At 43.7% G+C, this 23,968-nt stretch overlaps 2 protein-coding genes across 6 annotated transcripts; one reads left to right on the plus strand and one right to left on the minus strand.

Moving 5' to 3' along the window:
* The first annotated feature begins 1,859 nt into the window (after positions 1-1,859).
* LOC135499442 (uncharacterized) lies at positions 1,860-2,558 on the plus strand. Its single transcript, XM_064790187.1, has one exon. It carries the CDS (start codon positions 1,860-1,862, stop codon positions 2,556-2,558), a length of 699 nt encoding a protein of 232 aa, XP_064646257.1.
* Positions 2,559-5,409: 2,851 nt separating this feature from the next.
* LOC135499672 (collagen alpha-5(IV) chain-like) lies at positions 5,410-23,832 on the minus strand. 5 transcript variants are annotated; one of them, XM_064790576.1, is made up of 19 exons: positions 23,652-23,832; positions 23,280-23,465; positions 22,315-22,431; positions 21,874-22,032; positions 21,226-21,405; positions 20,749-20,898; positions 20,356-20,502; positions 18,733-18,891; positions 17,105-17,227; positions 16,839-16,955; positions 16,364-16,633; positions 15,889-16,017; positions 15,383-15,421; positions 14,134-14,163; positions 12,487-12,522; positions 10,440-10,502; positions 9,952-10,149; positions 8,300-8,412; positions 5,410-7,978 (listed from the first exon to the last, which is right to left on the minus strand). In XM_064790576.1, exons 1-19 carry the CDS (start codon positions 23,751-23,753, stop codon positions 7,765-7,767), a joined length of 2,532 nt encoding a protein of 843 aa, XP_064646646.1. In that variant the 5' UTR covers positions 23,754-23,832; the 3' UTR covers positions 5,410-7,764. The 5 variants fall into 5 exon arrangements, with proteins under 5 accessions (XP_064646646.1, XP_064646647.1, XP_064646648.1 ...); XM_064790577.1 differs by lacking the exon at positions 18,733-18,891 and adding an exon at positions 19,754-19,894; XM_064790578.1 differs by lacking the exon at positions 14,134-14,163.
* Between the last annotated feature and the right edge of the window lie 136 nt (positions 23,833-23,968).

Consider the following 23,968-nt stretch of genomic DNA (forward strand, 5'->3'; position numbering starts at 1 on the left):
TTTTCCACAACAAGACTAACCATGCAGGCAGCTCACCAGGCAGTGGCAAGGATGTGACATTGTCCACAACAAGACTAACCACGCAGGCAGCTCACCAGGCAGTGGCAAGGATGTGACATTGTCCACAACAAGACTAACCACGCAGGCAGCTCACCAGGCAGTGGCAAGGATGTGACATTGTCCACAACAAGACTAACCACGCAGGCAGCTCACTAGGCAGTGGCAAGGATGTGACATTGTCCATAACAAGACTAACTATGCAGGCAGCTCACTAGGCAGTGGCAAGGATGTGACATTGTCCACAACAAGACTAACCACGCAGGCAGCTCACTAGGCAGTGGCAAGGATGTGACATTGTCCACAACAAGACTAACCACGCAAGCAGCTCACTAGGCAGTGGCAAGGATGTGACATTGTCCACAACAAGACTAACCACGCAGGCAGCTCACTAGGCAGTGGCAAGGATGTGACATTGTCCACAACAAGACTAACCACGCAGGCAGCTCACCATGCAGTGGCAAGGATGTGACATTGTCCACAACAAGACTAACCACGCAGGCAGCTCACTAGGCAGTGGCAAGGATGTGACATTGTCCACAACAAGACGAACCACGCAGGCAGCTCACCAGGCAGTGGCAAGGATGTGACATTGTCCACAACAAGACTAACCACGCAGGCAGCTCACTAGGCAGTGGCAAGGATGTGACATTGTCCACAACAAGACGAACCACGCAGGCAGCTCACCAGGCAGTGGCAAGGATGTGACATTGTCCACAACAAGACACATCCTTGCCACTGCCTGGTGAGCTGCCTGCGTGGTTCGTCTTGTTGTGGACAATGTCACATCCTTGCCACTGCCTAGTGAGCGGCCTGCGTGGTTAGTCTTGTTGTGGACAATGTCACATCCTTGCCACTGCCTAGTGAGCTGCCTGCAGTTAGTCTTGTTGTGGACAATGTCACATCCTTGCCACTGCCTGGTGAGCTGTCCACAACAAGACTAATCACACAGGCAGCTCACCAGGCAGTGGCAAGGATGTGACATTGTCCAAAGATTACCGACCAGGGGGCTCACCTGGCATTAGCAAGGACATGACACGGTTCACAGAATGACCAACTAGTCAGCTCAACAAAACAAGAAAATCTTTCATTATAAATGGTTTTATTACATATCCATTGATGCTATATACAAAAATATCATGCAAAAACATTGTTCATTCAAGTCCTACAATAAACTGTTGAATAATACTGAGAAAGTGTGACTAGCCATAGTTTACCATTCCACCCACTATAAAGTATGGATAGCCATCACTGCCAAGTATATATAATCAAGCAAAATTGAAAAGTATGTTTCCCTTTAAGGGCAACTAAAGGCAGGAGCAAGGGTCCAATTGGTGGTCTCAAGGTGACTAAGATGCACAGGTGAGGAGCCGGGGACTGGTCTGACCTGCTTATGAAAATATCCCACATAGAAGTTTGGATACTGTTGTCCTGTAGACACCTGGTGGCTTTGCCGGGTACCTTAATCTTGATCACCTGGCCCCTGCCATTAGTCTCCCTTTATAAATGATGCGTCTTACAATCTAATGTTTTCAGCCCGAAAAGGGTGATACATGTAAAAATCACATTCCTGTAAATGATACTTCGTTGCTCGAAGGTACGATGATTCCAAGCAGACTTAATGATTTATAGGCTACACTTGCTAATGCATTTGTGACCCGCTCTACCAAAACTAGGCGCTTGTCGCATCTGAACTTGACAGGTTGATACGGACTTGTTGTTCATTTCCCTATTGTAGACCTTTTGCGAAATTTGACCAAATCAGTTTGTAATAGATTTCACAAAAGGTCTACAATAGGGAAATGAACAACAAGTCCGCGAGACCAGCAAGTCCAGATCTCACCAGCGCGTTTTATCAGATTCCCCTCTCCCAAGAGTCTATGAAATACTGTGGTGTTTGTACCCCATTCCGCGGCGTTCGTGTCTACACTCGATCGGCGATGGGCATGCCCGGCTCTGAAACAGCACTTGAGGAACTAATGTCTCGCGTTGTAGGACACCTCATTCAAGAAGGCATCGTAGCTAAAATAGCCGATGACCTCTACATCGGTGGAGACACCCCAGAGGAGCTCCTCCTTAACTTCAAGAAGTTCCTACACGTCCTGCATATCAATCGTCTCGCACTTTCAGCCCCCAAAACGATTATCGCTCCTAAGAGTACAACCATCCTTGGATGGATCTGGTCTCTGGGTACCCTCCAAGCTAGCCCCCATCGCATCGCAACCCTCTCGAATTGCAATCTCCCAGAGAAAGTGAAGGACCTAAGGTCTTTCATTGGCGCCTATAAGGTACTTGCCCGCGTTATCCCGAGATGTTCCGATGTACTCACTCTGTTAGACCAAGCTACCGCCGGCCGCGAGTCCAAAGAGAAAATTGTTTGGTCTGTCGAACTGTGTGAAGCCTTCAAAAGCGCTCAGAAAACACTTGGAACAAATCGCATTATCACGCTACCTCGTCCAAGTGACACTCTGTGGATCGTAACAGACGGCGCATTTAGATGAAATGGCCAGGGCCATTGTGCTCACCTCATGTGGAGGAAAGATGGATAAAGAGCATGGTATTGTGTCATGTAGTGTTAGGTTTGATGTAGGTCCAAGCAATTACAATTTCCCCAAAATGGCCAATTTACATAACATTCGACCTCTGTGACCTTGAAAAGTAGGTCAAATCAAAGAAGACCCGGGTGACACATTGAATGGTTGTTAGAATTAGATGTACCTATGATATAAAATTGGTGCCAATCGGGCAAGTCATTACTAGGAATAATGGCATTTTGAAGAATTTAGGATTTGGCCCCCTCCCTGGAGGCCAAACGGCAAATCAGATCGCACCAAACTTCGGTACCTGAGATCATCTGACCAAGGGGTACATGTGTACTTAATTTGTGATCAATAGTCATTGCAGTTAAGAAACGTGCCATAGTTACGGCCTGACGGCGAATTTACGCCATTTGACCTCTGTGACTTTGACAAGAAGGTCAAATTAAAAACCTGGGTGACATATACTGTATGGTGGTTAGATGTACCCATGATATAAAATTGGTGGCAATCGGGCAAGAAGTTAAGGAATAATCACATTTTTAAGGTTTTTGGATTTTGCCCCCTGGTGGTCAAGTGGTGAATCATATTGGACCAAACTTCGGTCCCTGAGATCACCTGACTAAGGGGTAAGTGTGTACCAAATTTGGTATCAATAGTCATTGCAGTTTAGAAACGTGCCATCGTTACATCCTAACGGCCAATTTACACCATTTGACCTCTGTGACCTTGAAAAGGAGGTCAAATCAAAAACCCGGAGGATATATGATGCACCTTTGCTAGAAGTACCTACCATATTTTTTTCAAAATTTCCCGACTACTATTAAGGGAGATATTGCATATTTTCACTTTTAACGTTTGGCCCCCTGGTGGCCAAACCATGAAACGAATCGGACCGAAACTTGGTCTCCAAGGTGTCATTACATAAGGGTACATGTGTACCAAGTTTCAACTCAATAGCTCTAACAGTTACGAAACGTGCCCTGCTAACGGACGACGGACGACGACGACGACGACGACGACGACGACGACGACGACGACGACGACGACGACGACGACGACGACGACGGACGACGGACGCCACGGTATGGGATAAGCTCACCTCTGCTAAGAGGTGAGCTAAAAACCTGGTCTAGGCACTACACTCTACGTCACTCGGTCAGACAAGGTACACCTAGCCGGTTTCTTTAGCGCAAAATTACGAGACAGACAAGCTACTTGGCTACCGTGCGAGGTCGAAGCTTTGTCAATCGCAGCAGCTGTCAAACATTTTAGTCCTTATATAATCCAAGCCACAGAAAACACTTGTGTCTTGACAGACAGTAAACCATGCGTACAAGCATTTGAGAAACTCTGCCGCGGTGAGTTTTCTGCTAGTCCTAGAGTCACCACATTCCTGTCAACAGCGAGTAGATACCAGGTATCTATACGCCATGTATCGGGCTCTTCCATACTGCAGTCGGATTTTGCAAGCCGCAATGCCCCACCATGTGATGAGCAGGGTTGCCAAATCTGCAGTTTCGTAAAACAAACCGAGGACTCAGTCGTTCGACGCGTACCTGTAAACGTATCCGACATTGTGTCCGGCATTCACAAGCTCCCGTTTACCAGCAGGTCGACATGGCTATCGATCCAGTCTGAGTGCGCAGATTTAAGACGCACACATGCGCACCTGAAGCAAGGTACACGCCCTTCCAAAAAGGTAACTAACAGTAAGGACGTGAAACGTTACCTCAACGCTGCGACGATTGCAAAAGACGGTCTTTTGGTTGTACCCCAGAACGAACCACTCATCCCAACGCGTGAACGAATAGTCGTTCCCCGTCAGGTACTAGATGGCTTACTGACAGCTCTCCATGTTAGGCTTGACCATCCGTCAACCAATCAGCTGAAGTCGGTTACCCACCGCTACTTCTTCGCCTTGGATCTCGACAAGTCCATTGAAAAGGTCGCTCAGTCTTGTCACAAATGCGCATCGCTTTTGAAAACCCCACATTTGTTTGCGGAACAAAGTACTTGTGATCCGCCAGACACCGTCGGTGTATCATTCGCTGCAGATGTGATCAGGCGCAACAGGCAGTTCATCCTTGTCCTCAGAGTGTGTGACGTCATACACTACGTCAACCCTTATCGAAGATGAGCGCCATGGTCTCATCCGCCTATGTGTTGATATTAGACCCTTAGATGGTCCTAACGCTGTAATTCGCGTTGACCCGGCGCCAGGCTTCAAAGCTTTAGTCAGCGACAAACAGCTATCAGAACTCAAAATCGCAATCGAAGTTGGTAGAGTAAAGAACGTCAACAAAAACCCGGTAGCCGAAAAAGCTGTCCAGGAATTAGAGTTGGAGTTGCTAAAAACTGACCCCACAGGTGGGTGCATCTCCGCGAAGACCCTAGCCATTGCCTCTGCAACCCTAAATGCTCGCGTCCGCTCAAGAGGCCTCTCCGCACGTGAAATGATGCTACAACGTGACCAGTTCACGAACAGACAGCTGAATATGTCTGACGAGTCTTTGATCCGAAATCAACACAGTAAGCGCAAAGACAATCACCCACATAGCGAAAAGTCAAAAGCTCCGAACACGCGCACCTCCGACACTGGTTCAATACAGGATTGGGAAGTCGGCGACATCGTGTACCTCTACGCCGATCGTAACAAGTCCGCATCTCGTGATCGTTACATCTTGACGTCACTAGACAACAATTGGTGCAATATCAGAAAGCTTGTTGGTTCTTAACTGCGAAATGCACCTTACCGGGTCAAGAAAACTGAGTGTTATAGGGTACCAAGCCAGGTAGTTCTAGACACTAAAAACTATAAGTACTCGACAGATGACGATGACGACGACGACTCCGACGTGACCGTGTGCGTACCTGCGACGGAACGTGCCTTATCCGAACTCCCAGAGCCAATACAGACGCCACCGCCACCGCCCGTTCCCGAGATTCCTCTGGAAATAGCCGAGCCTTCGACCCAAAATGAACCATGCATATCCGCGTCCACTGACCCTCAACCTCTGCGACGCTCCTGCCGTGATCGAAAGCAAACGCAGTTTTACGGCCATTTCTAATTCAAACCTCATTCTCATGATCATTCGTGAATATATTGGACTCTCACTATCATCTTTCTAAAAGAAAAAGAGGTTGGGCCAGTAATTGTGGTATTGTTGTTAATAACACCCTTTTATGTATTGTTGTAATTGCCCTAATACTATTTGTGTATGCATGTACATGTATGTATGTTAGGCCTCTCTAAGTTCAGCCCTACGACTGGTTGGTCGTGTGCTTATTTTGTCTCACATTAAAGTTGCGTTGGATTGGATATCGGTGTTGCTTTGTCGTTGTGTTCTACCCTAACTGGCGCCGTATCAACCTGTCGAGTTCAGATGCGACAAGCGCCTAGTTTTGGTAGAGCGAGTCACATTTGCGGTATGCAAAACATCAGCACAAAACTGAAGTTGGGAGCATTGTGCTTCGATTCGATTTAGTACATACATCATTATTCAAAAGATTGTCATGTTCGTAGTTAGCACCAGTTAAATATATTCAATTATCTATATTCCTGTCTGTTAACGCTTGAAATCCTGATGTAGTTAAGTGAGGTGGTGAGATTGCTGGTCTTGGTGAAGACTCGATTAATGTTAGTCTTTAACAGAGGAGAACAGCGAACATCCCGCATACGTTAAGTAAGTAATTAAGTATACCCTGCCCTGTAAACCGCCTCTAAAGTCAACAGGAAGGTGGATACAGCCGTCTAAAAGTACATGAGACAGATACATACCCACCACTTACAGTTAAAACGCAATGTATAATGATCACACTGTTTTTCCTCAACAAACTTATATGTTAATGAAATGTTTTAAAATGCAAACATAAATAAGTTACTGGTTTCAGCAACGAGAGTTCACAGGCTAATTTATGCAGTATGTCTTGTACACTGGCCGTAGATTTTTTTCTTTTCACTAATGCATTTCTTATCTATTAGCTTTGACCACAAGCACTCACAATTATGATAATCATAACTTAATATAATTAACTCAAAAGTCTCTGCATACACAGGGTGTTCCGCAAACCAGAGATTGTTGTTGCAACATCCTGTGTTTAACATATGTGACAAAAGTATCTTGCTGTGGAAATTGAGATGCCAGAAATAGAATTGGTCATCACTGCTAGTGATTAAGATCAAACTCAATGATAACTAGCTTCAGCCGCAGACAAGCAAAATTACTAATCAAGATTTAAAAAAAATATTCATGGCTGTGGAGATGGGATATACTTTGACACCCTTCATCGCAAATTGAACAAGGAAAATACATTACACAAGTTAAGATACAAAAAGATAGGTTAAAATGACCTTATCCTGCCCTCTATTATCAAATAAACTGACTAGTTTACGTTTGCATAAATCTACTTCTCATATAGAACCAAAAACAGATAAACTGTTATCTTTTTTGGATGTAACTACTATTATGACATTTGTACACAAATGATACCTTATTTATTTACATTACATGTACAGTGGAACCTCTATTGCGGACACCTTCGGGACTGACAAGTGCTGTTCTTAATAGAGAGGTGTCCTGATTGGAGAGGTCAAATTGATTGAAAACAACCAATTTGGGACCAAACCAAGTGTCCTTAATAGAGAGGTGTCCGCTAATGGAGGCTCCACTGTATAATGAATACTATTACTAAACTTACCAATAACCCCTCTCTTCTTTGCCTTTGCAGGTACCCCATGGATCTTGAAGATTGTGACCCAGTTAAAGGGTATACACCACGAAATATCACCTATTTAAAGAGAATTTGTCATGAAAATTGCCCACCTACTACCTCTGTAGTAGGCCCTAACAAATTCTAAAGGCTTTAACACAGGAAAGATTCTATTTATCATGAACAGCTCCCTTTAATTATTTGACATAGATCCCCTTAACATACTCGATCCACACTCATGCTTTCTGACGCCAAATGGGGACCAGAGTGCCGAGATTCGTAAGACAAGGGGATATCACAACATTACTGTTTGTTAAAAAGCTGCAGCAATCCTTTCTCAAAATAATGAATTTGAATGAAAAAAACAATTTTTGTTATTTTGATGACAAAATACAACTTTTTTTGTAACACCCAGTATGAAAATTCAAAAGCACCCATGGTCTAAATGATTCCTAGCTTATTTCTTTAAGTCTGTTCTCGCAGTATTCTCTATACACAACACAATGAATTGATTATTGCAAGTATATTTTTCTTGATCTAGAAGCATGTGTTTACTCAAGGAGCTGGCCATGCCGAGACTGGCAGTGCCACGAGAACTCCAAGCGTCGCAGAAGGAGTCCTCCATACGCTTGCCGTGCTGGTCCGCGCCATGCCAGACAATCTTTTGTGGCCTGGAAAGAAGAGAGCAGAAGATGCAGATGATGATTCAATACACCGACCTTTTATGTTCCGTGCCTCAGACTTCATCGAAACAAGAATGAATGAAACTCCAAAATTAATGCACGAGTCATTACTGTGGAATTCTAATTTGGCTAATCATGAATGAAAGCAAATGTTCAGAGGCTAATTGAGCATGCTTGCTTCTACCTTAGTGGGCAGAGCTTTGAAACATATTTGTGACCAGGAAACAGAAAGCTACATTTTCCTGGGTGGTGAAAATGAAAAAGGAGCCAAAAAACTTGCGGGGAAATGATCACTCTGAAGAGACACACCATTTAGGACTGGTCATGACATCATCTCCCCCGAAGGAATAAATAGGAGCATCATTGACCATGAATGACCCGCTCCTGAACATCTCATCCCAGTTGTTGAATAAGACCTCATCCTGAAATGTACAATGGAAATTGATGTACCTAAACTTGTTGACCATTACTGCGAGTCAAGTCACTCTTAAAACCAGTAAGTAATTCCATTTGATGACAGCCACAGGAACCAATTACTAATCTGTCAGACATCAGACAGTAATTCCATCTGATAATGGAGCAGCCAACTAGGCATATGGCAGCCTGCTAAGGCCTAGTTGGCTGCTAGTTTAGCAGGGTTTATGTATATGGGTATGAATTCTCCACATCAATAGGTGGTTCCATCTGAAGGCAACCCAGGGCACTAATTCTTTGCATCAGACAGTGCTTCCATCTGATGGCAACCCAAGGTGCTAATTCCTGGCATCGGCAGTGGTTTTAGCCGAAGGCATCCCAGGGGACCAATTCCTTGCATCAGACAGTGGTTCCATCTGAAGGCAACCCAGGGTACTAATTCCTTACATCAGACAGGGGTTCTATCTGAAGAGAACCCAGGGGACTAATTCCTTACATCAGACAGGGGTTCTATCTGAAGAGAACCCAGGGGACTAACTCCTTGCATCAGACAGTGGCTTTATCTGAAGGCAACCCAGGGGACCAATTCCTTGCATCACACAGTGGTTCCATCTGATGGCAACTAAGGATACTAATTCCTAACATTAGTCGGTGGTTCTATCTGAAGGCAACTCAGGGCACTAATTCCTTGCATCAGACAGCGGTTCCATCTGAAGAGAACCCAGGGGACTAATTCCTGGCATCAGACAGTGATTCCATCTGATGGCAACCCAGGGCACTATTCCTTGCATCAGACAGTGGTTCTATCTGAAGGTAACCCAGGGCACTAATTCCTTGCATCAGACACCAGTTCCATCTGAAGGCAAGCCAGGGGACTAATTCCTTGCATCAGACACCAGTTCCATCTGAAGGCAACCCAGGGGACAATTCCTTGCATCAGACAGTAGTTCCATCTGATGGCAACTAAGGATACTAATTCCTAACATCACTCAGTGGTTCCATCTGATGGCAACCCAAGGTACTAATTCCTGGCATCAGACAGTGGTTCCATCTGAAGGCAACCCAAGGTACTAATTCCTGGCATCAGACAGTGGTTCCATCTGATGGCAACCCAAGGTACTAATTCCTGGCATCAGACAGTGGTTCCATCTGATGGCAACCCAAGGTACTAATTCCTGGCATCAGACAGTGGTTCCATCTGAAGGCAACCCAGGGGACTAATTCCTTACATCAGACAGTGGTTCCATCTGAAGGCAACCCAGGGGACTAATTCCTGGCATCAGACAGTGGTTCTATCTGATGGTAACCAAAGATACTAATTCCTAACATCACTCAGTGGTTCTATCTCACAGCTCCCATAGCTAAGTTCCAATTCATAAAGCAGTATTCTCATCTGATCACAGCCATAGCTACATGTAGCTGACCAATTCCTAAAATCAGATAGTGATGTCATCTTATGGTGGCCTAGGGTAACACACCTTGTTGGCCAGTGCTTTAAATCAAAATCTGCCGAAATGCCCAGAAGAAAAAAGAAAGAAAATCTTTACCTTGACGTTGACAATTGGCACCTTCCTGTCCGAGTCGAAGTAGATCAATTTCTCGAGATCTTGGACCTTCGATGTCAGGAAAGCACGGAATGTTCCCCGCATATTTGATCGACGGGCCTCCCTGTGGCAAATCAAGTCGGCCCCACGGACACCTCGCATGCTGCCGGAGTAGGGACGATTAAGGGCAAGCAAATGTAGCTGGAAAGGAGGCAGAAGAAGATGACGGTTAAGCGCCTTGCAAATGATCACATACAATCATGATTGAGGTCACAGCAATTCAGATTGATCATTTGCAGAGTGCTTAAGGGCATTCAGCTTATTTTTGGGTGTATTTTTCGATGGCTATTGTTATTCTGAAGGTTTTCTTGAAGTATGGAAGCAACTTTTGCAATAAACAATCAGAAATGAAAGATTATAGCACAGCAAATTCAGCTGAATTGGACTGATTTTGATGAGAACATCATTGACACAACAAATTGATGACTTACCCTCGGTCCTGTTGCTCTGAGATTTGCTAGAGGGGCCGGTGTTGGGGGTGCATATGTGGAGGGCTGCAAAACCGAAAGAAAAAAAAGAATTACATCAAGAGAAAATCTCATGTATCTAAACTTGTCTCAATCAATATCGCTCTTTTGCGATGCCCTTACAAGACAAGACAACCTGAAAGTCATAACGTAAGTCTTCAACAGGTGTCACATGAATAAAAGTCAATGGAAGAAAAGTGCAGAAATATCAAGCTGCCTAACAGATCTTTTGATAGCCAGTCCACTCAGCTCTTCCTAGCAAGGTTCCCGGTTTCTTTTCACTGTGTGACACCATTACTAGAGCCAGGTGAGATTCAACATCCTTTTCCCCGCAGTCAAGCCAACTTGATTTTTCAGTACTTTTCTCAATTGTTCTCAACATGAGCCAGCATTAGCAACTTGTATTAATCATCGCATGAATGAAACATATACTTATAATCACTTCCATAAACATGGAGTTTAATAAATAGAAAATTATCTGCTATTGGTAACATGGATTTGACTTCTCTATGTAGCAAGTGCACAGAAAATATAGAACTCACAAAAAGAAATCGTAAGTACCTCAAGAGAATTTTGCATTGTACTCAGGAAGAAAGACAATAGTGGTTTGGGTTGCTAAGGATTCAAATAGGTGGTAAGCTGGGGAGATCTTTTAGAACTACTTGAGAATACATGTAACACAATTAACAAATGGGTGGACTGATTAAATGAATATAGCAGTTTTTGAAGTCTGAATGCAGATCAACTAACCCAAGAAGTACTGAACTAGTGGAGACTTTAGCAAGGATTTGAGGGAATATACTGAGATCCTAGATTTTCTGAACATATAAACACACTACTAAATTATGTCACCCAATTCTGCTGGCAAACCTCTCATCCATTTACATTTTTGAACACAAAACACATGAAGCAAACATACATTACAGCAAAATAACTTTACGGCACACCAAGGATAAAAACAGAATTTGTACAAAAGAACATAAATGTCTGACTATTATTAGCTCCAAAACCTTTTCAAGAAGTATAGTACAAGTGCTTAGATGAAAGTGTTGAAGACAACCAAAAAATACAAAATAGCTAAACAAAATTGACAAAAGGCTACTAAGTCAGTTTTTACAGTGAATTTTACCTTTACAAATGAAGTTGTGGTCTAAAATGGAAATTTGTACATATTTTGATTTGATGTTGGTACAGATATTGACATAAATTCACAAAATGAAATATAACGGGATTGCACATAACCGGATTGGAGGAGGTTGGTGGGTTGCTGTACTATGTATAATGGTTGGAATGCCTTTGTCCATAGGAAATTGTTTCATTTAACACAGGTTCTAGGATTTTTGCACTGTCTGGCCTCTACAGAGTGGTTTCACTTGACGTTATCACCTGCCATGCTGGAGGGACCAAAGAAAGCAAGTCCATTAATGACCATGACAGATTTTGATTCAGTTAAGTTGGGCACGACAAATCAGTGTCCTAAGCTGCCCTCCAACATGGCTGACCATGAGAACACTCTTCAGGCACTTAGAGTAACCATTTTGTCAGTATGTTTCCAAGCTTTATGCAACACCCCAGCTCCTGCCCCAGCCCTCCAACATGGCTGACCTGATGAGAACACTCTTCAGGCACTTAGAGTAACCATTTTGTCAGTATGTTTCCGCGCTTTATGCAACACCCCAGCTCATTCTCCATGCTGCTGACGAAGTCTCCTACACAACTTTATCAACAAACACAAAAATCACTGAACAAAAGTTTCACAGGAACGAAAGGTCACCCCTTAATATGTTCACCATAGGATAAGACAAGGTTGGAGTAGGGGCTACTATCAAAAACACAATATCCACAATCACAATTTTAAGGATACAAGTAGGTTTTTTGAAATTTCTAAATTGGTGAAATATCAAGGGGTGAAACACATAAATCCAACAATGCATTTGACAGGCACTACCTGTCCTATGGACAACGACGACGGCACCAGAAGCAAAGACGCATACAAATGCTGGTTTTATACCTTCATCATTCCATTCATAGGAGAAAATTCGGGACCCTAGAAAATTTTCATATGAAAAAAGATTAGTAAGTTAATAGACAATTAGTTAAGTTAAAAAATAAACAATAGCTGTAAAGGTAAACACTGAAGATACACATCATAACACTGGTCTGAACACCAAGTTTTGATGACCCTGATAGTTTAAACTCTGAAAATAAAGACATTAGTTATTTCAAGCATAGCTTAATCTATGCTTGGTTACTGTGATACAAGCAAAGCTCTGTATCTGGGTTCATACCATGGTTAAAGGGAGACTATACTGCCTATACCGCAAGAAGAACAGAAGCAGATTTGTGCCACTGTGCCACATGTTCTTATTGAGGACCAACAGTGTGAAAGTTTCATCAGTTGAACGCAAAGAAGAAGGATGACAGTTCACAGAAGGGAATAGGATCTGGATTGTTTGACAGACTATTGATAAGTTTCCTTGTACTGATGTACTGGAAGATAGCAGAGTCACCTATTGACCACTTGGGCAACATCAATCTGGCTCACCCGGCCCCAACCTTTAGTCTCCCTTGAAAGATTAGTATAAATGGAACTGACAGGGGTTAAAACATGCTGTCTGAAGCCTAGGACAATGGGTGATATGAATAAAGACTAGCAAATGCTTTTATCTAAAACTCCATGTACATTTACACTAGGCCTTTCTGTACAAAATTGAAGTAAAAGCATTTGCTAGTCTTTATTCATATCACCCAATGTCAGATTGACACAATACTTATACTGGGGGCTTCCCAATATCAAATGCTACAACCATTTGCCTTTTAGTACGAGTGAGGCTACACTACTGTTCAAAAGCGACATTCCTTGCTATGTGCAACATGTACCATCACATTCATAAACGCATAAAGTTTTTTCACCTTCCCACTGAAAAATTCACATGGATGACAGATCTTGGATCAGAAATCCTGACTTGTGAGTGATGGATTATAGGAAACATTCTTCTGACTGGACTAATGACCGGAGTAGAATGCAATGTTTCAGTGTTGCACGGGCAGCTAAAGGGATGTTACTTTTGGCCAAAACTTTACATTCTCAAGTTGAGGCTTGTGTAGTAGAGGAAGGTTGTGGAAATGCGTTTGCTTTTAGCGTACATGCAGGCTAATGGTGGCGTGGCGTCGAGGGCGAGAAGTATCAAACTTTTTGTTTGAAAGATGGTTTAGAAAACACCTCCAAAAGTACACATTAGCTTTTGTTAACAAAATCAACAAGGACTATACTAAAGTGGGTAAGAAAATCAGAAATTGAAATTTTGAGAAAATGACACAACTTGAAAATGGGTAAAAAAAGAACATCTTAAAAAATGAAAATAGACAGACAAGCTAGCTGTGGTATATTAAGCATTCTAGACCAGTCGTTTGGTGGGGAATTTTTTCATGTAACTCACCTGTAGCTAGCTTTTTGGTCATGGGGGCAAAACACCTCTTTTGTCCTCCGTCAGTCAGAAAATCGGCCAAAATCAGCTTGAAGAACATGTTTTTTGGACCCTTGCACCCCCCTCCCCTGAGATACGGACCTGGTAACCCAACTGACCACTTTTTGACACTTTTTTCCCCCCTCCCACCAAACGACTATCGCCAACAAGCACAGATTACAATCACATACCTTAAATTGATCTTTCTGGGGATTCTCAGGCTAGAGGAGGGACACAATCTCAAGTAAGCAATGGTGAGGTGCCGCCAGGCGGATAGATGAAATCCCTGTTTATATCTTTTCACATTTTTTTACAGCCTGAGAAATACTTTGACTCAAGATGCCCAAATCACTTGAACCATTCGCCATGACCCTTGAGAACCAGCCTACCGAAGAGCCAAGAAGGGTGTATTTCAGCAGGTCTTCCAACCTGGCCAGGTAGGGAAGTTGGGACTGGCCTTTCAATTCTCGGCAGGTCGGAAAACTGATTCCCTAGGGTGATCGTGACCTTGGCCCCGAAATTTTACTCCACAACTTTGAAGTTACTTGGGTCTCTCTTCAGGCCAAGATGGAATGAGAATCTCTTCAAATTGAGAGGATACAATTCTTGCAAGAAAAGTTTTCCATACTTTAAGCTGTTAGCATAGTTGACGCAAGAATAAGATTTGACAAAAACGAGCAGGCACCAGATGCATGAAACAAAACAACCCATCCCTCATGCCCAAACAACGAGTTTCACAGAGTTGATGGCGTGCTGTTTCTGAGGTCACAGTATGATTTTTAATGCTGTCATGGCAGAAGGATGTCAGAAAGACGTCCCGTCATAAACAGACCTTTATAGTGCCAGGAAGGTGGCCTCACTGCGACTCTATGATGTCAGAGAGGGGAGAACCAACTTCAAAATAAACCACCCTGACAAAACATTGCAGTCGGCCATGAGCCTGCCTGAAAATCTTGTATTGCCTTGTTTGAAGGAGTTGGCCAGCAACAGAAATACAGTGATTCTCATAAACTAAACCAGCTCAATTTCATAAGTATTTCAGTTCCCTATCTAAAGCTCACTTGTTGATGTTGCAAACCCACACACATGAGGCAAGTTCAACAGAGGTAACAGAAAATAACTCGTGCTCTATCACATATAGGATGTTACTGTACATCTATGATTGGCAAACACCAAACATGTGTCGACATTACATTCCTCGCAACCTTAGGCAGACAACAGAGGACGGTGTCATTTCGTCAGGTGCTGTACAGTATATGTCACAGTGCAGAAAAGCCTATGTTCACAGGGTGACTCAGAAAACACATGAAAATCTTTGGCTAGCATCAGATTGTAAACAATAAACATGTTTTGACAAGATGGCCGCCACCCACAAACAAGATGGCTGCCAACAACAGACAAGATGGCCACCAATGGAATGTTGTCTGCTCCAATACTTACAGCTGTGGTTGGCTTTGGAAGCGGAATGATTGGACCGAGCTGGAGAGAGAAAACATACAGAATCAAAATAAGACAATCACAAACTGAATTGTTGAAGGTCGTCACTAATTTATTGCAATGACAATAGGCCTATTTCCATCTTTAACAGGAAAAGGAAATTATCTTGCTTATAAAAAATTTACTCAGGACCAGAAGATATGGACATTGATGTTTAAAACAAGCACTACATGCATCAATAGAAGTCTTTTGAAGTCTGACTGTTGTTGTTGCCCAACAAATCTGCCAGGGGTCGCAGTCAAATGTGGCCATTTCAGGACTCAGTTTTGCAGGAACACAACAAATGAGATCAAACAATGACAGCAAAACCAATCCCATCTCACGAGATCAATATGACGTCAGCTGCTGGCTCTCTTTATTAACTCATTCATGTTTGTCTTGCATTGCCAACAGCCTTGAAAAGCTGCACAACTCACTATAAGTCTTCCTTCTCATTTTCTCTGACTTACATTTACGAACTGCCATCCGGCATCGACACGTATTAGGAGTATCTGGTCTGCCTTCAGATAGGCTAAACTACCCACTGGCATGTTCTCTGAGACTTTTGAGAGATCGAACTGGGATTTGAATACAACAGCCTGCAAGGAAGAAAGAGAAATCAGAGTTGAATATTCCTTGTTGGGTTTTATTCGTCGCTGTGGTTCGTTGAGCTTTCTCATCAAGCTTGGCTACACCAAAAATACAGACCATAACCTGAGGCATCAGCTGACGGTTTTGGACTCAATCTGAGATCAACCCATGTGGTCCTTATTAGAGACCGTATGACAAAGAATATGGTATCCATTATCACCCACTCAGTCTGTGGTATTTTTGTTTTACTAAGAATGAAGCTGGGCGTTGCAGTAACAACCAGATTCCTTGGCCTTGGCTTGGACAGTGAAAAATGGTGTTTGCTAATATCTACACAGATTCAAGAGACTTTACCCCAGGAGATAATCCTTCGAAGGATTCCAATCCTTTCCCAGGCCGGCCAGGGAGTCCAGGGGGACCTGGGGGTCCAGGATTGCCAACACCATCAACATCACCAACAAGACTGCCACCACTTCCATCACGTCCTGGTCGGCCGGGTGGTCCGGGCGGGCCTTGTATTCCGTCGCGTCCTTGGACGCCATAACCTGGGAGACCCGTTGGGCCAATTGGTCCTCGCTGCCCTGCAGGTCCCTGAGGTCCAATGATACTCCTACCAGTGAGGCCCTGGAACAAGAAATGTCAGTCAGTGATCAGACAACGACATCGGATGTCAAGTGCAGGCGCAGAGATTTCAAGAGTGTCAATAGGAAAGCTCTTGATAAGCACTTTCTGTTGGTATCAAGCACCTTTTGATATCATCACACCTACTGTAGTGTATTTTATGTAGATACATATCAGGAAAGTCATAAAGGCAAACATTGTAACTTACAGGCTCGCCTTTCTGTCCCTTAGAACCTCCTCCCACAAGCCGACCACTCGCCGACACATACTGAGTCTCTCCTGGTTCACCCTTCAGGCCTGGATTACCGTCATCACCCTTTAGGCCCTGCAAACATAAGGGGTTAGGCTGTAGTGGATTAGACAACAATATATCCCATCTTAAGATGGGTCAACTGAACAGTATCAGGGTGAAAAGGATTAAACCTTCAGTTTCAGGATTCAAGTACTTTCCTTGTGAGGCTATCAAGCACTTACCGTAAGTCCAGGGAATCCCGGCTGTCCTGTTGTGCCCGGTAGGCCAGGTCGGCCCGACATACCCATCTTCCCCGGGTAGCCTCTCTCTCCCTTCTCACCAGAGTCACCCTTATCTCCCTTGTCCTGGAAGAGACATGTGATTGATATCAAGGCTGGTGATTAGAACACTTCATGTTTCCTATGATCTCAATTTAAACCAAAAAGGTACAAAGATTAAGAACTTTCTAGCTTTCATATTCCAACACAAACAATTTCAGTAACAGGCATCCATCACAATCTTCCTGATGTTATTGACCTGAACTGTAACAGCTTTGAAAGCTATTTAGACTGATGAGTTCCTTTCATAAACGACACTGAGCATCTTTGATATCACTCTCTTGGGGGTACTAACAAAATTGCCTTTTACAATTCTACATGTAGTTAATTCCGGGGTGTGAATTTTAGTCAAGATAACTGAGAAGACGTAAAGACATGGTTGAGATTTGAACCGAGGTAGAAAAAAATCTTATCATAAAAGTACTGAAAATGTGAAGCAATACCTTAAACACAATATCAGGCAAATCAAAGAACACAACTGAACCACTAAAACTATCGGTAAATTCCATGCGGAGTTGGAACTACATAGTGTAAGGTTTTGGTCTCTCATTCAGGGAGAAAGAGGGTTTCACTAAAACATGAACTAAAACATTGAAATGAAAACTGGATGCAGGGAGTTTGTTTCTAATCATAACTAAAACAGCTATACAGGAATGAGATGCATGACTTACTCCTTGATAGCTATAACCTCCGAATGCAGCTTATATGGTGATGATAAACATAAACATTATATTGAAGTGATGGAGAGGGGCAAACTCATATTATGATTGAATTTCAGTCCTGTGGTCTAAAAGTTAGACTAATGCAGGGTGAAAATAACTGTGACTCGCTCTACCAAAACTAGGCGCTTGTCGCATCTGAACTTGACAGGTTGATACGGACTTGTTGTTCATTTCCCTATTGTAGACCTTTTGTTGAATGTGACAAAATCAGTTTGTAATAGATTTCACAAAAGGTTAACAATAGGGAAATGAACAACAAGTCCGTATCAACCTGTCAAGTTCAGATGCGACAAGCGCCTAGTTTTGGTAGAGCGAGTCACAACTGTTAGTGTCAGCTCTATGATGATATTGTCATCGGACCAAAAATTGATGAAAAACTGAAATAAGCACTTTCAACATGTCTAAAATAGCCACTTTGGTAGCCTGCAGCTTCTCGAGATTCAGAAGGTCCATTGCTAAAAATTTTTTTGCAATGGTATTCCTACCCCATCTGCACAACTCGTGCAGTCTATATCTCCCCGACACTCAGAGTTATAGTGGTTTTTAGTACCATTCATTCTCTGAGTGCATCGTCACTGCCATGTAATGGCTCACCTAATTCAGTATTTTTGCAAGTTAGCTAATGATAGAGTATAGCACGTAAATGCCACCCAAACCCAAAACCAACATTCCTGAATTATTCTGTAGCTTCATCCATGCTAAATGAACTTGAAATTTCTCTTTAAAGTTATTTTTGCAAGGAAAACAACAGTGTTATTTTGTAAGTTTGATAGATTATGCTGAAACACAACTGTCCCGACTTACACGTACATTCTTACTAGCACTCCACACCGGCAGGCGTTGTTCATCACAACCGCAAACACCGGGTAAACCGGGCAACCCAACTTGGCCCTGTGTACCAGGTTCACCCTTAGGTCCGAGGATGGCTAGGCCTCGATCTCCTTTCGAGCCTGGAAGGCCAGGTATGCCCTGAAATCACACGTAAACTACGATATTTACAGCATGCGAGAGGACTGGAAGAGAGGGTAGTGCATTGAGGTGATGGGGAGGTGAAAAGATTTGAGGGGTTGGGCGAAATTCTTGTCAAGGACTTCGGCCCCTAGTGCTGAAAAAGAAGTAGTGAGGGACACACCACAATTCACAACGGGACACTTCATTCACTGGACATAGGTGTTGCCAGGTGTTGGTGAATTTAGACTCACATTTCTCTGAATGTAGTGGCCTCCTCCCAGTTTCTTTATAGATGCTGACTAGGAGTTCTTCTCCTTATCTGTGAGTATGCAAGACCCCAAATCCTGGCAACACGTAATGTGGAAATATTTACAAGGTCTCCTGAAATAAAACATTGGGCTTTCCAATCTAAGGGTGTAAAAGGGATAGGTGGACAAATCACATGGAATCCTCAAGCTAACCATGCCAAGTGAGACTCATGCTTCATCAGATGTTTTGCAAAATTCAAGATGTCAAAATGTGTAGAGCTTTTAATGCTGGTTGAGTATACAACCAAGCGAGGAGTCATAGGCCAAAGTATCAACATTACTTCAATTGAAATTACTATTACAAAATATCTTCATTACACCCGGGTAGATTCACGATTCCAGTGTCGGCCCGTGATATTGACTGCCTTCTTCAAGCCCGCCAAGTGCTTGGATTTGAAAGAAAGGCATGCATCACCAGTCAAATCTGGCTGGGCGTTCCCTTTCATTAACGGTGACATTGTTAAAGCTCTTCCATTTCATAACCCCACTGAAGATTTTGAAAAACAACTGATGAAAATGACAGCCTTACGATCTATCCCATTCGACCACTCCACACTACGAGTAGAACTTACACCAGCAGTGAGCGGCATTTCTTTGCCACACATTTCACAAACCCCTGGTGGGCCAGGGGGACCAGATTGCCCCATTATCCCCTTGGGACCGAGGATAGCTAAACCTTGTTCGCCCTTTTTACCAGGCCAACCAGGGCGACCCTGAAAAATGCTCATTAGTTAGATCAGAATCGAAAAGTAGTACAAAGAAGTTGAGAAATATCTGTCAAACATAGCCTTGCAGCAGCTAAGTTGAGAATGTGTCATGAAGACTACAATTATCCTTTAGATAATAAACTTATTAGGAACTTAGATGAGCACCCGTAGTGGTGCAGATCTGTTGTGGAGAAACAAAATGGCCGACATATTAGGTCTACTTTTGCTCTTCCCAACATCATATCAGACAAGAAGTCAAAATCTACAGAGGTTGACCCCATAACTCGGCGAAGTTTTTCCACTCCAGAGCAAGAGACTCTCACCTGGGAAAAGTAGTTTTTCCTCTTGGCAAATGATCAGACCGAATGTAGAATTACCGTTTTAATCTCAGTCAAATCTATCACAAAACTTTTCAAAATTTATCACCGTTTCTGATATGACTTGTTCGACAATCTGTCATGACTTACCGGTAGACCAGGCATACCCATCTCACCCTTAGCGCCATCTATGGCACTTGTACCATTACGCCCGGGCTTTCCTCGACTTCCACGCTCTCCCTTGAAACCAAGACACATTTTACATCCACCTGCTTGTCCGTTGTCGCCTTTGTCACCCTGGAAGAAGGATATTTTCAAATTACCATCATCTTTCTCGTCTTTTCAGCGCGACTCATCATTTTACTTTCAATTTGAATAAATGTGACCTAGAAATGAAGCTGTTTCTTTGCTGCTATATTTCAGTCATTAAAAGCAATCTTGGAGTTTGAGGGCTATAGAGTCACATGCACATATGATTGTTTCACAGGGTTTTATCAAAAGTCTGCTTCCTCTTCAGAATCACTGCAAAGTTTGTCACCTAACCTTTGAGCCATTGATTCCCGGGAGACCAGGAATACCAGGTAGGCCAGCTCGCCCCTCCGGTCCCATCACTGTCTTGCCATTGTCGCTACCTGTGCCTGGTGGACCAGGCGGCCCAGCTGGTCCAACATCTCCTTTGTCACCTTTGTCACCCTGTAAGAAATCCATGAGATTTAGCAAGCATTTCACGAAAAAGGTTGATGTGCCATTTTGGAATTTCGCAAATTTTGTTAAAAATGAACACCAACTGGATAGCTGGGTTAACATATATACTTATATATATGCATACATCGACTTGTAGTAAATGAATTAGGCTACATGCTTTGTCGTTCAAAACAAGTATTGTCACTAACGCTAGCGTTGACCTTACGTGGCATCATATCAGTCAAAGGGTTTAACTGAAGGAGACAACACTGAGTTAAGTTAATGCCAAGGCCCAGATCAGTCACCGTTGGCACCAATGCTACTTCTGGTACTCACGGTCAATCCTGGATCTCCTACCGGTCCAGGGAGTCCATCCTTGCCGTCTCCTCCAGGGATCCCCGGTAGCCCGTCAATGCCAGGGTAACCTCTCTCCCCCGTTGCTCCTTGTATACCGAATTCACCCTGCTCGCCCTGCTCACCCTGCTCCCCCTGCTCACCCTTTGCTCCCTGTTCACCCTGAAGAGCAAAAACAAAAATTTCGACAAGATTAGGATGAGACTTGTGTATTGTACGCGCCGGTCACCGATCCGAAGGTTGACCGCGCTCAACGTTGCTTAACTTCCACTCTGGGGCCAACGCGCCAACCACTGGGCCATAAAGGAATTCCCTCATGGCCGGCGGGTTAAGCCGTGCCATATACCTGGGGGTACTATACAACTTGTATACAGGCTGTTTGCACAAGAAATAGAGAAGTTTGGGCGTAGACTTGCCTCGTACACTGAACCTGGATTGCCCTTTTATAAAGTAGCATGACATGTGGCCTGCTGACTCATCATCAGTCACATCTGGTTTGAACCCTTAATTCCGATTCCAGGCACATGTCACCAGCCAAGAGTGTGAGGAAACATTGCCTCATAGTCAGCCAAATCAAGCCTGCTTGTTCATCAGAGTGACTCAATGCCAAACAAATCGAATTCTCATTACCTTTTCACCATTTGCAAGCATCTCCTGTTCACCTTCTTTCGTAAGTAGACCATCGCCAGATCCTTCTCCGTCCCTGGACCAACCAACGGGTGGTGGACCAGGTGGCCCTGGAGGGCCTGGTGGACCGGGGAGACCGATGCCTGGCAAACCTGGCACTCCCTGAAATAAAGGGGAAGATATTCAGAAAGGTACAGTAGCATAAATGCAACACCAATCTACGGAACAGTTCTCAAACTTTAGTTGAAGGGAAGAATAGACTAAAAATAGACTAAACAAAAGATTGATATTCAACCAAAGTAAAGTAAAAGGTATTCGATTGTCATTTTCAAAAAAAGCAGCTCCCTGGAGGAAAGCTCAGGCTGTAGTGAAAGAGTGTAAGGGTCTACTGCACCTGAATAGCGCAGGCTTGATCAAAATTTAAGTGGCATTCTCAATCCCTACCTTCTGTCCCGGGAGGCCATCCAATCCCTCTCGACCATTTTCTCCTGGAATTCCTGGCGTTCCCGGGAAACCATTTTCGCCAGGTGCACCATCTCTACCAGGAATACCATCAATACCCTGGAGAAGAACAGCAAATACTTACAGTCATAATCAAATATTAGCCGCACTTACACCACCTGAAAATGGACCACCAATCTTGGTTCGGGAACCAATGCCGCACCATCGAAAATCCACCAAGCGCTTACACCAGCACTGCAGCTAGTTATAAAATCCGGCTACAGATGGCGCGCAAACAATAAATTGCATGCGCAGAAAGCGCCATTTCGAAAGCGCCGCCTGGAGCCGAACCATCTAACTAGCTAATTGCCGATCCATTTGCGCGTACACCACGACAAAGCCGAGCTTTTAACAAGCCGGGCGAATTTGGACCATCAAGCTTGGTGGGACAAATTCGCTCGGCAATTTGTATCGGCAATGGATTGCCGAACCAATTTGTCGCGGCAATGTGGTGGTGTAAGTGCAATTGGTCCACCAATATTTCGTGGTGTAAGCGCAGCTATTTTCAAAAACCAGCAAGTACAAATTGAAGATTCACATTCAAGGAGAAAGCCTCTTAAAGTACAAGTGTTAGATCACCACAAATTTTGGAAAAGAAGACTAGCCATGCCTTTGTAAGATTTCGTACGTCAAGACGAATCATCTCTTAAATCTTCTTCTGATTCTTCTGCGTTCAGAATCTTCGGTGCACACTAGAGAATAATTTTTAATTTTTAGTAAATAAGTTAGCTGTCTCAGAGTGTCCCAACAAAGATCCTCAGAGATTTGTGGTCGGGGTGGTGTCCTATGACTATTCTATGGACTCTTATCAATGACTTGGACTTTCTTGAATTCACCTTTTTTCCAAGGCCGGTTCCCCAAAAATTGCCTCCAAAGAATGATGTCATTTTGAACCTATTTCCACTTACTTGTTCTCCCCTCTCTCCCTTTGGTCCTTCAGGGCCGTCCATCCCTTCAATACCACGTGGTCCCGCCACTCCAGGCATGCCAGGTCGTCCTGGGGGACCTGCTGGACCCATGTCGCCTTTCACTCCTTCACTGCCAGGCGACACCAAACCACCATCTCCAGAACCGAACATACCTCCCATCCAACCCTGAAACGAGTGGTAAAAATCAGAGTACATTGAACGAAACTGTTAAGGACTATAGAAAGGTTTAATAGAAACTCAGATCAAAAGTCAATTTGGACATGATTATGCAATTTCAGATGCAGTTTTCTGGATGAAAGATTTTGATATGGATCCTGCACGGACTGGATATTTTATTCAAAAGGGACATACCTCAGCAGCTTTCCCTGGTGGTCCAGGAGGGCCTGCGACTCCTTGGATACCAGGTAGACCGGGCTGTCCGGCCAGTCCGTTCTCCCCAGGGAATCCATCCATACCCCGGGGCCCGAAAGGCCCTCTCTCTCCTGGGTCTCCTTTCTTCCCTTCAGGGCCAATTGGACCCACCTCCCCATTATCACCCTGAAAAGACAGTAAGGATTGTATGATGAATTTGCCTTCTTCAGCATTCTCCCTGAGGCCGAGTTAGGATTCACTTAATGCCACGTGTCTCCTTTCAGAGGCATGTAACATCACTGCACTCATCATGAGAA

The sequence above is a fragment of the Lineus longissimus genome, chromosome 15, assembly GCF_910592395.1.
Source record: "Lineus longissimus chromosome 15, tnLinLong1.2, whole genome shotgun sequence".
Lineage (NCBI taxonomy): Eukaryota > Metazoa > Nemertea > Pilidiophora > Heteronemertea > Lineidae > Lineus > Lineus longissimus.

Coding starts and splice junctions, on each gene's coding strand:
- LOC135499672 (XM_064790576.1), bottom strand. CDS start 23,753: ATGGATGGATTCCCTGGGGAGAACGGACTGGCCGGACAGCCCGGTCTA. Junction 22,432..23,279: donor AGGGAGAGAGGGGAGAACAA/GTAAGTGGAAAT, acceptor GTTCTTCTCCAG/GGTATTGATGGTATTCCTGG. Junction 12,523..14,133: donor CCCAGAAAGATCAATTTAAG/GTATGTGATTGT, acceptor AAAATTTTCTAG/GGTCCCGAATTTTCTCCTAT.
- LOC135499442 (XM_064790187.1), top strand. CDS start 1,860: ATGAACAACAAGTCCGCGAGACCAGCAAGTCCAGATCTCACCAGCGCG.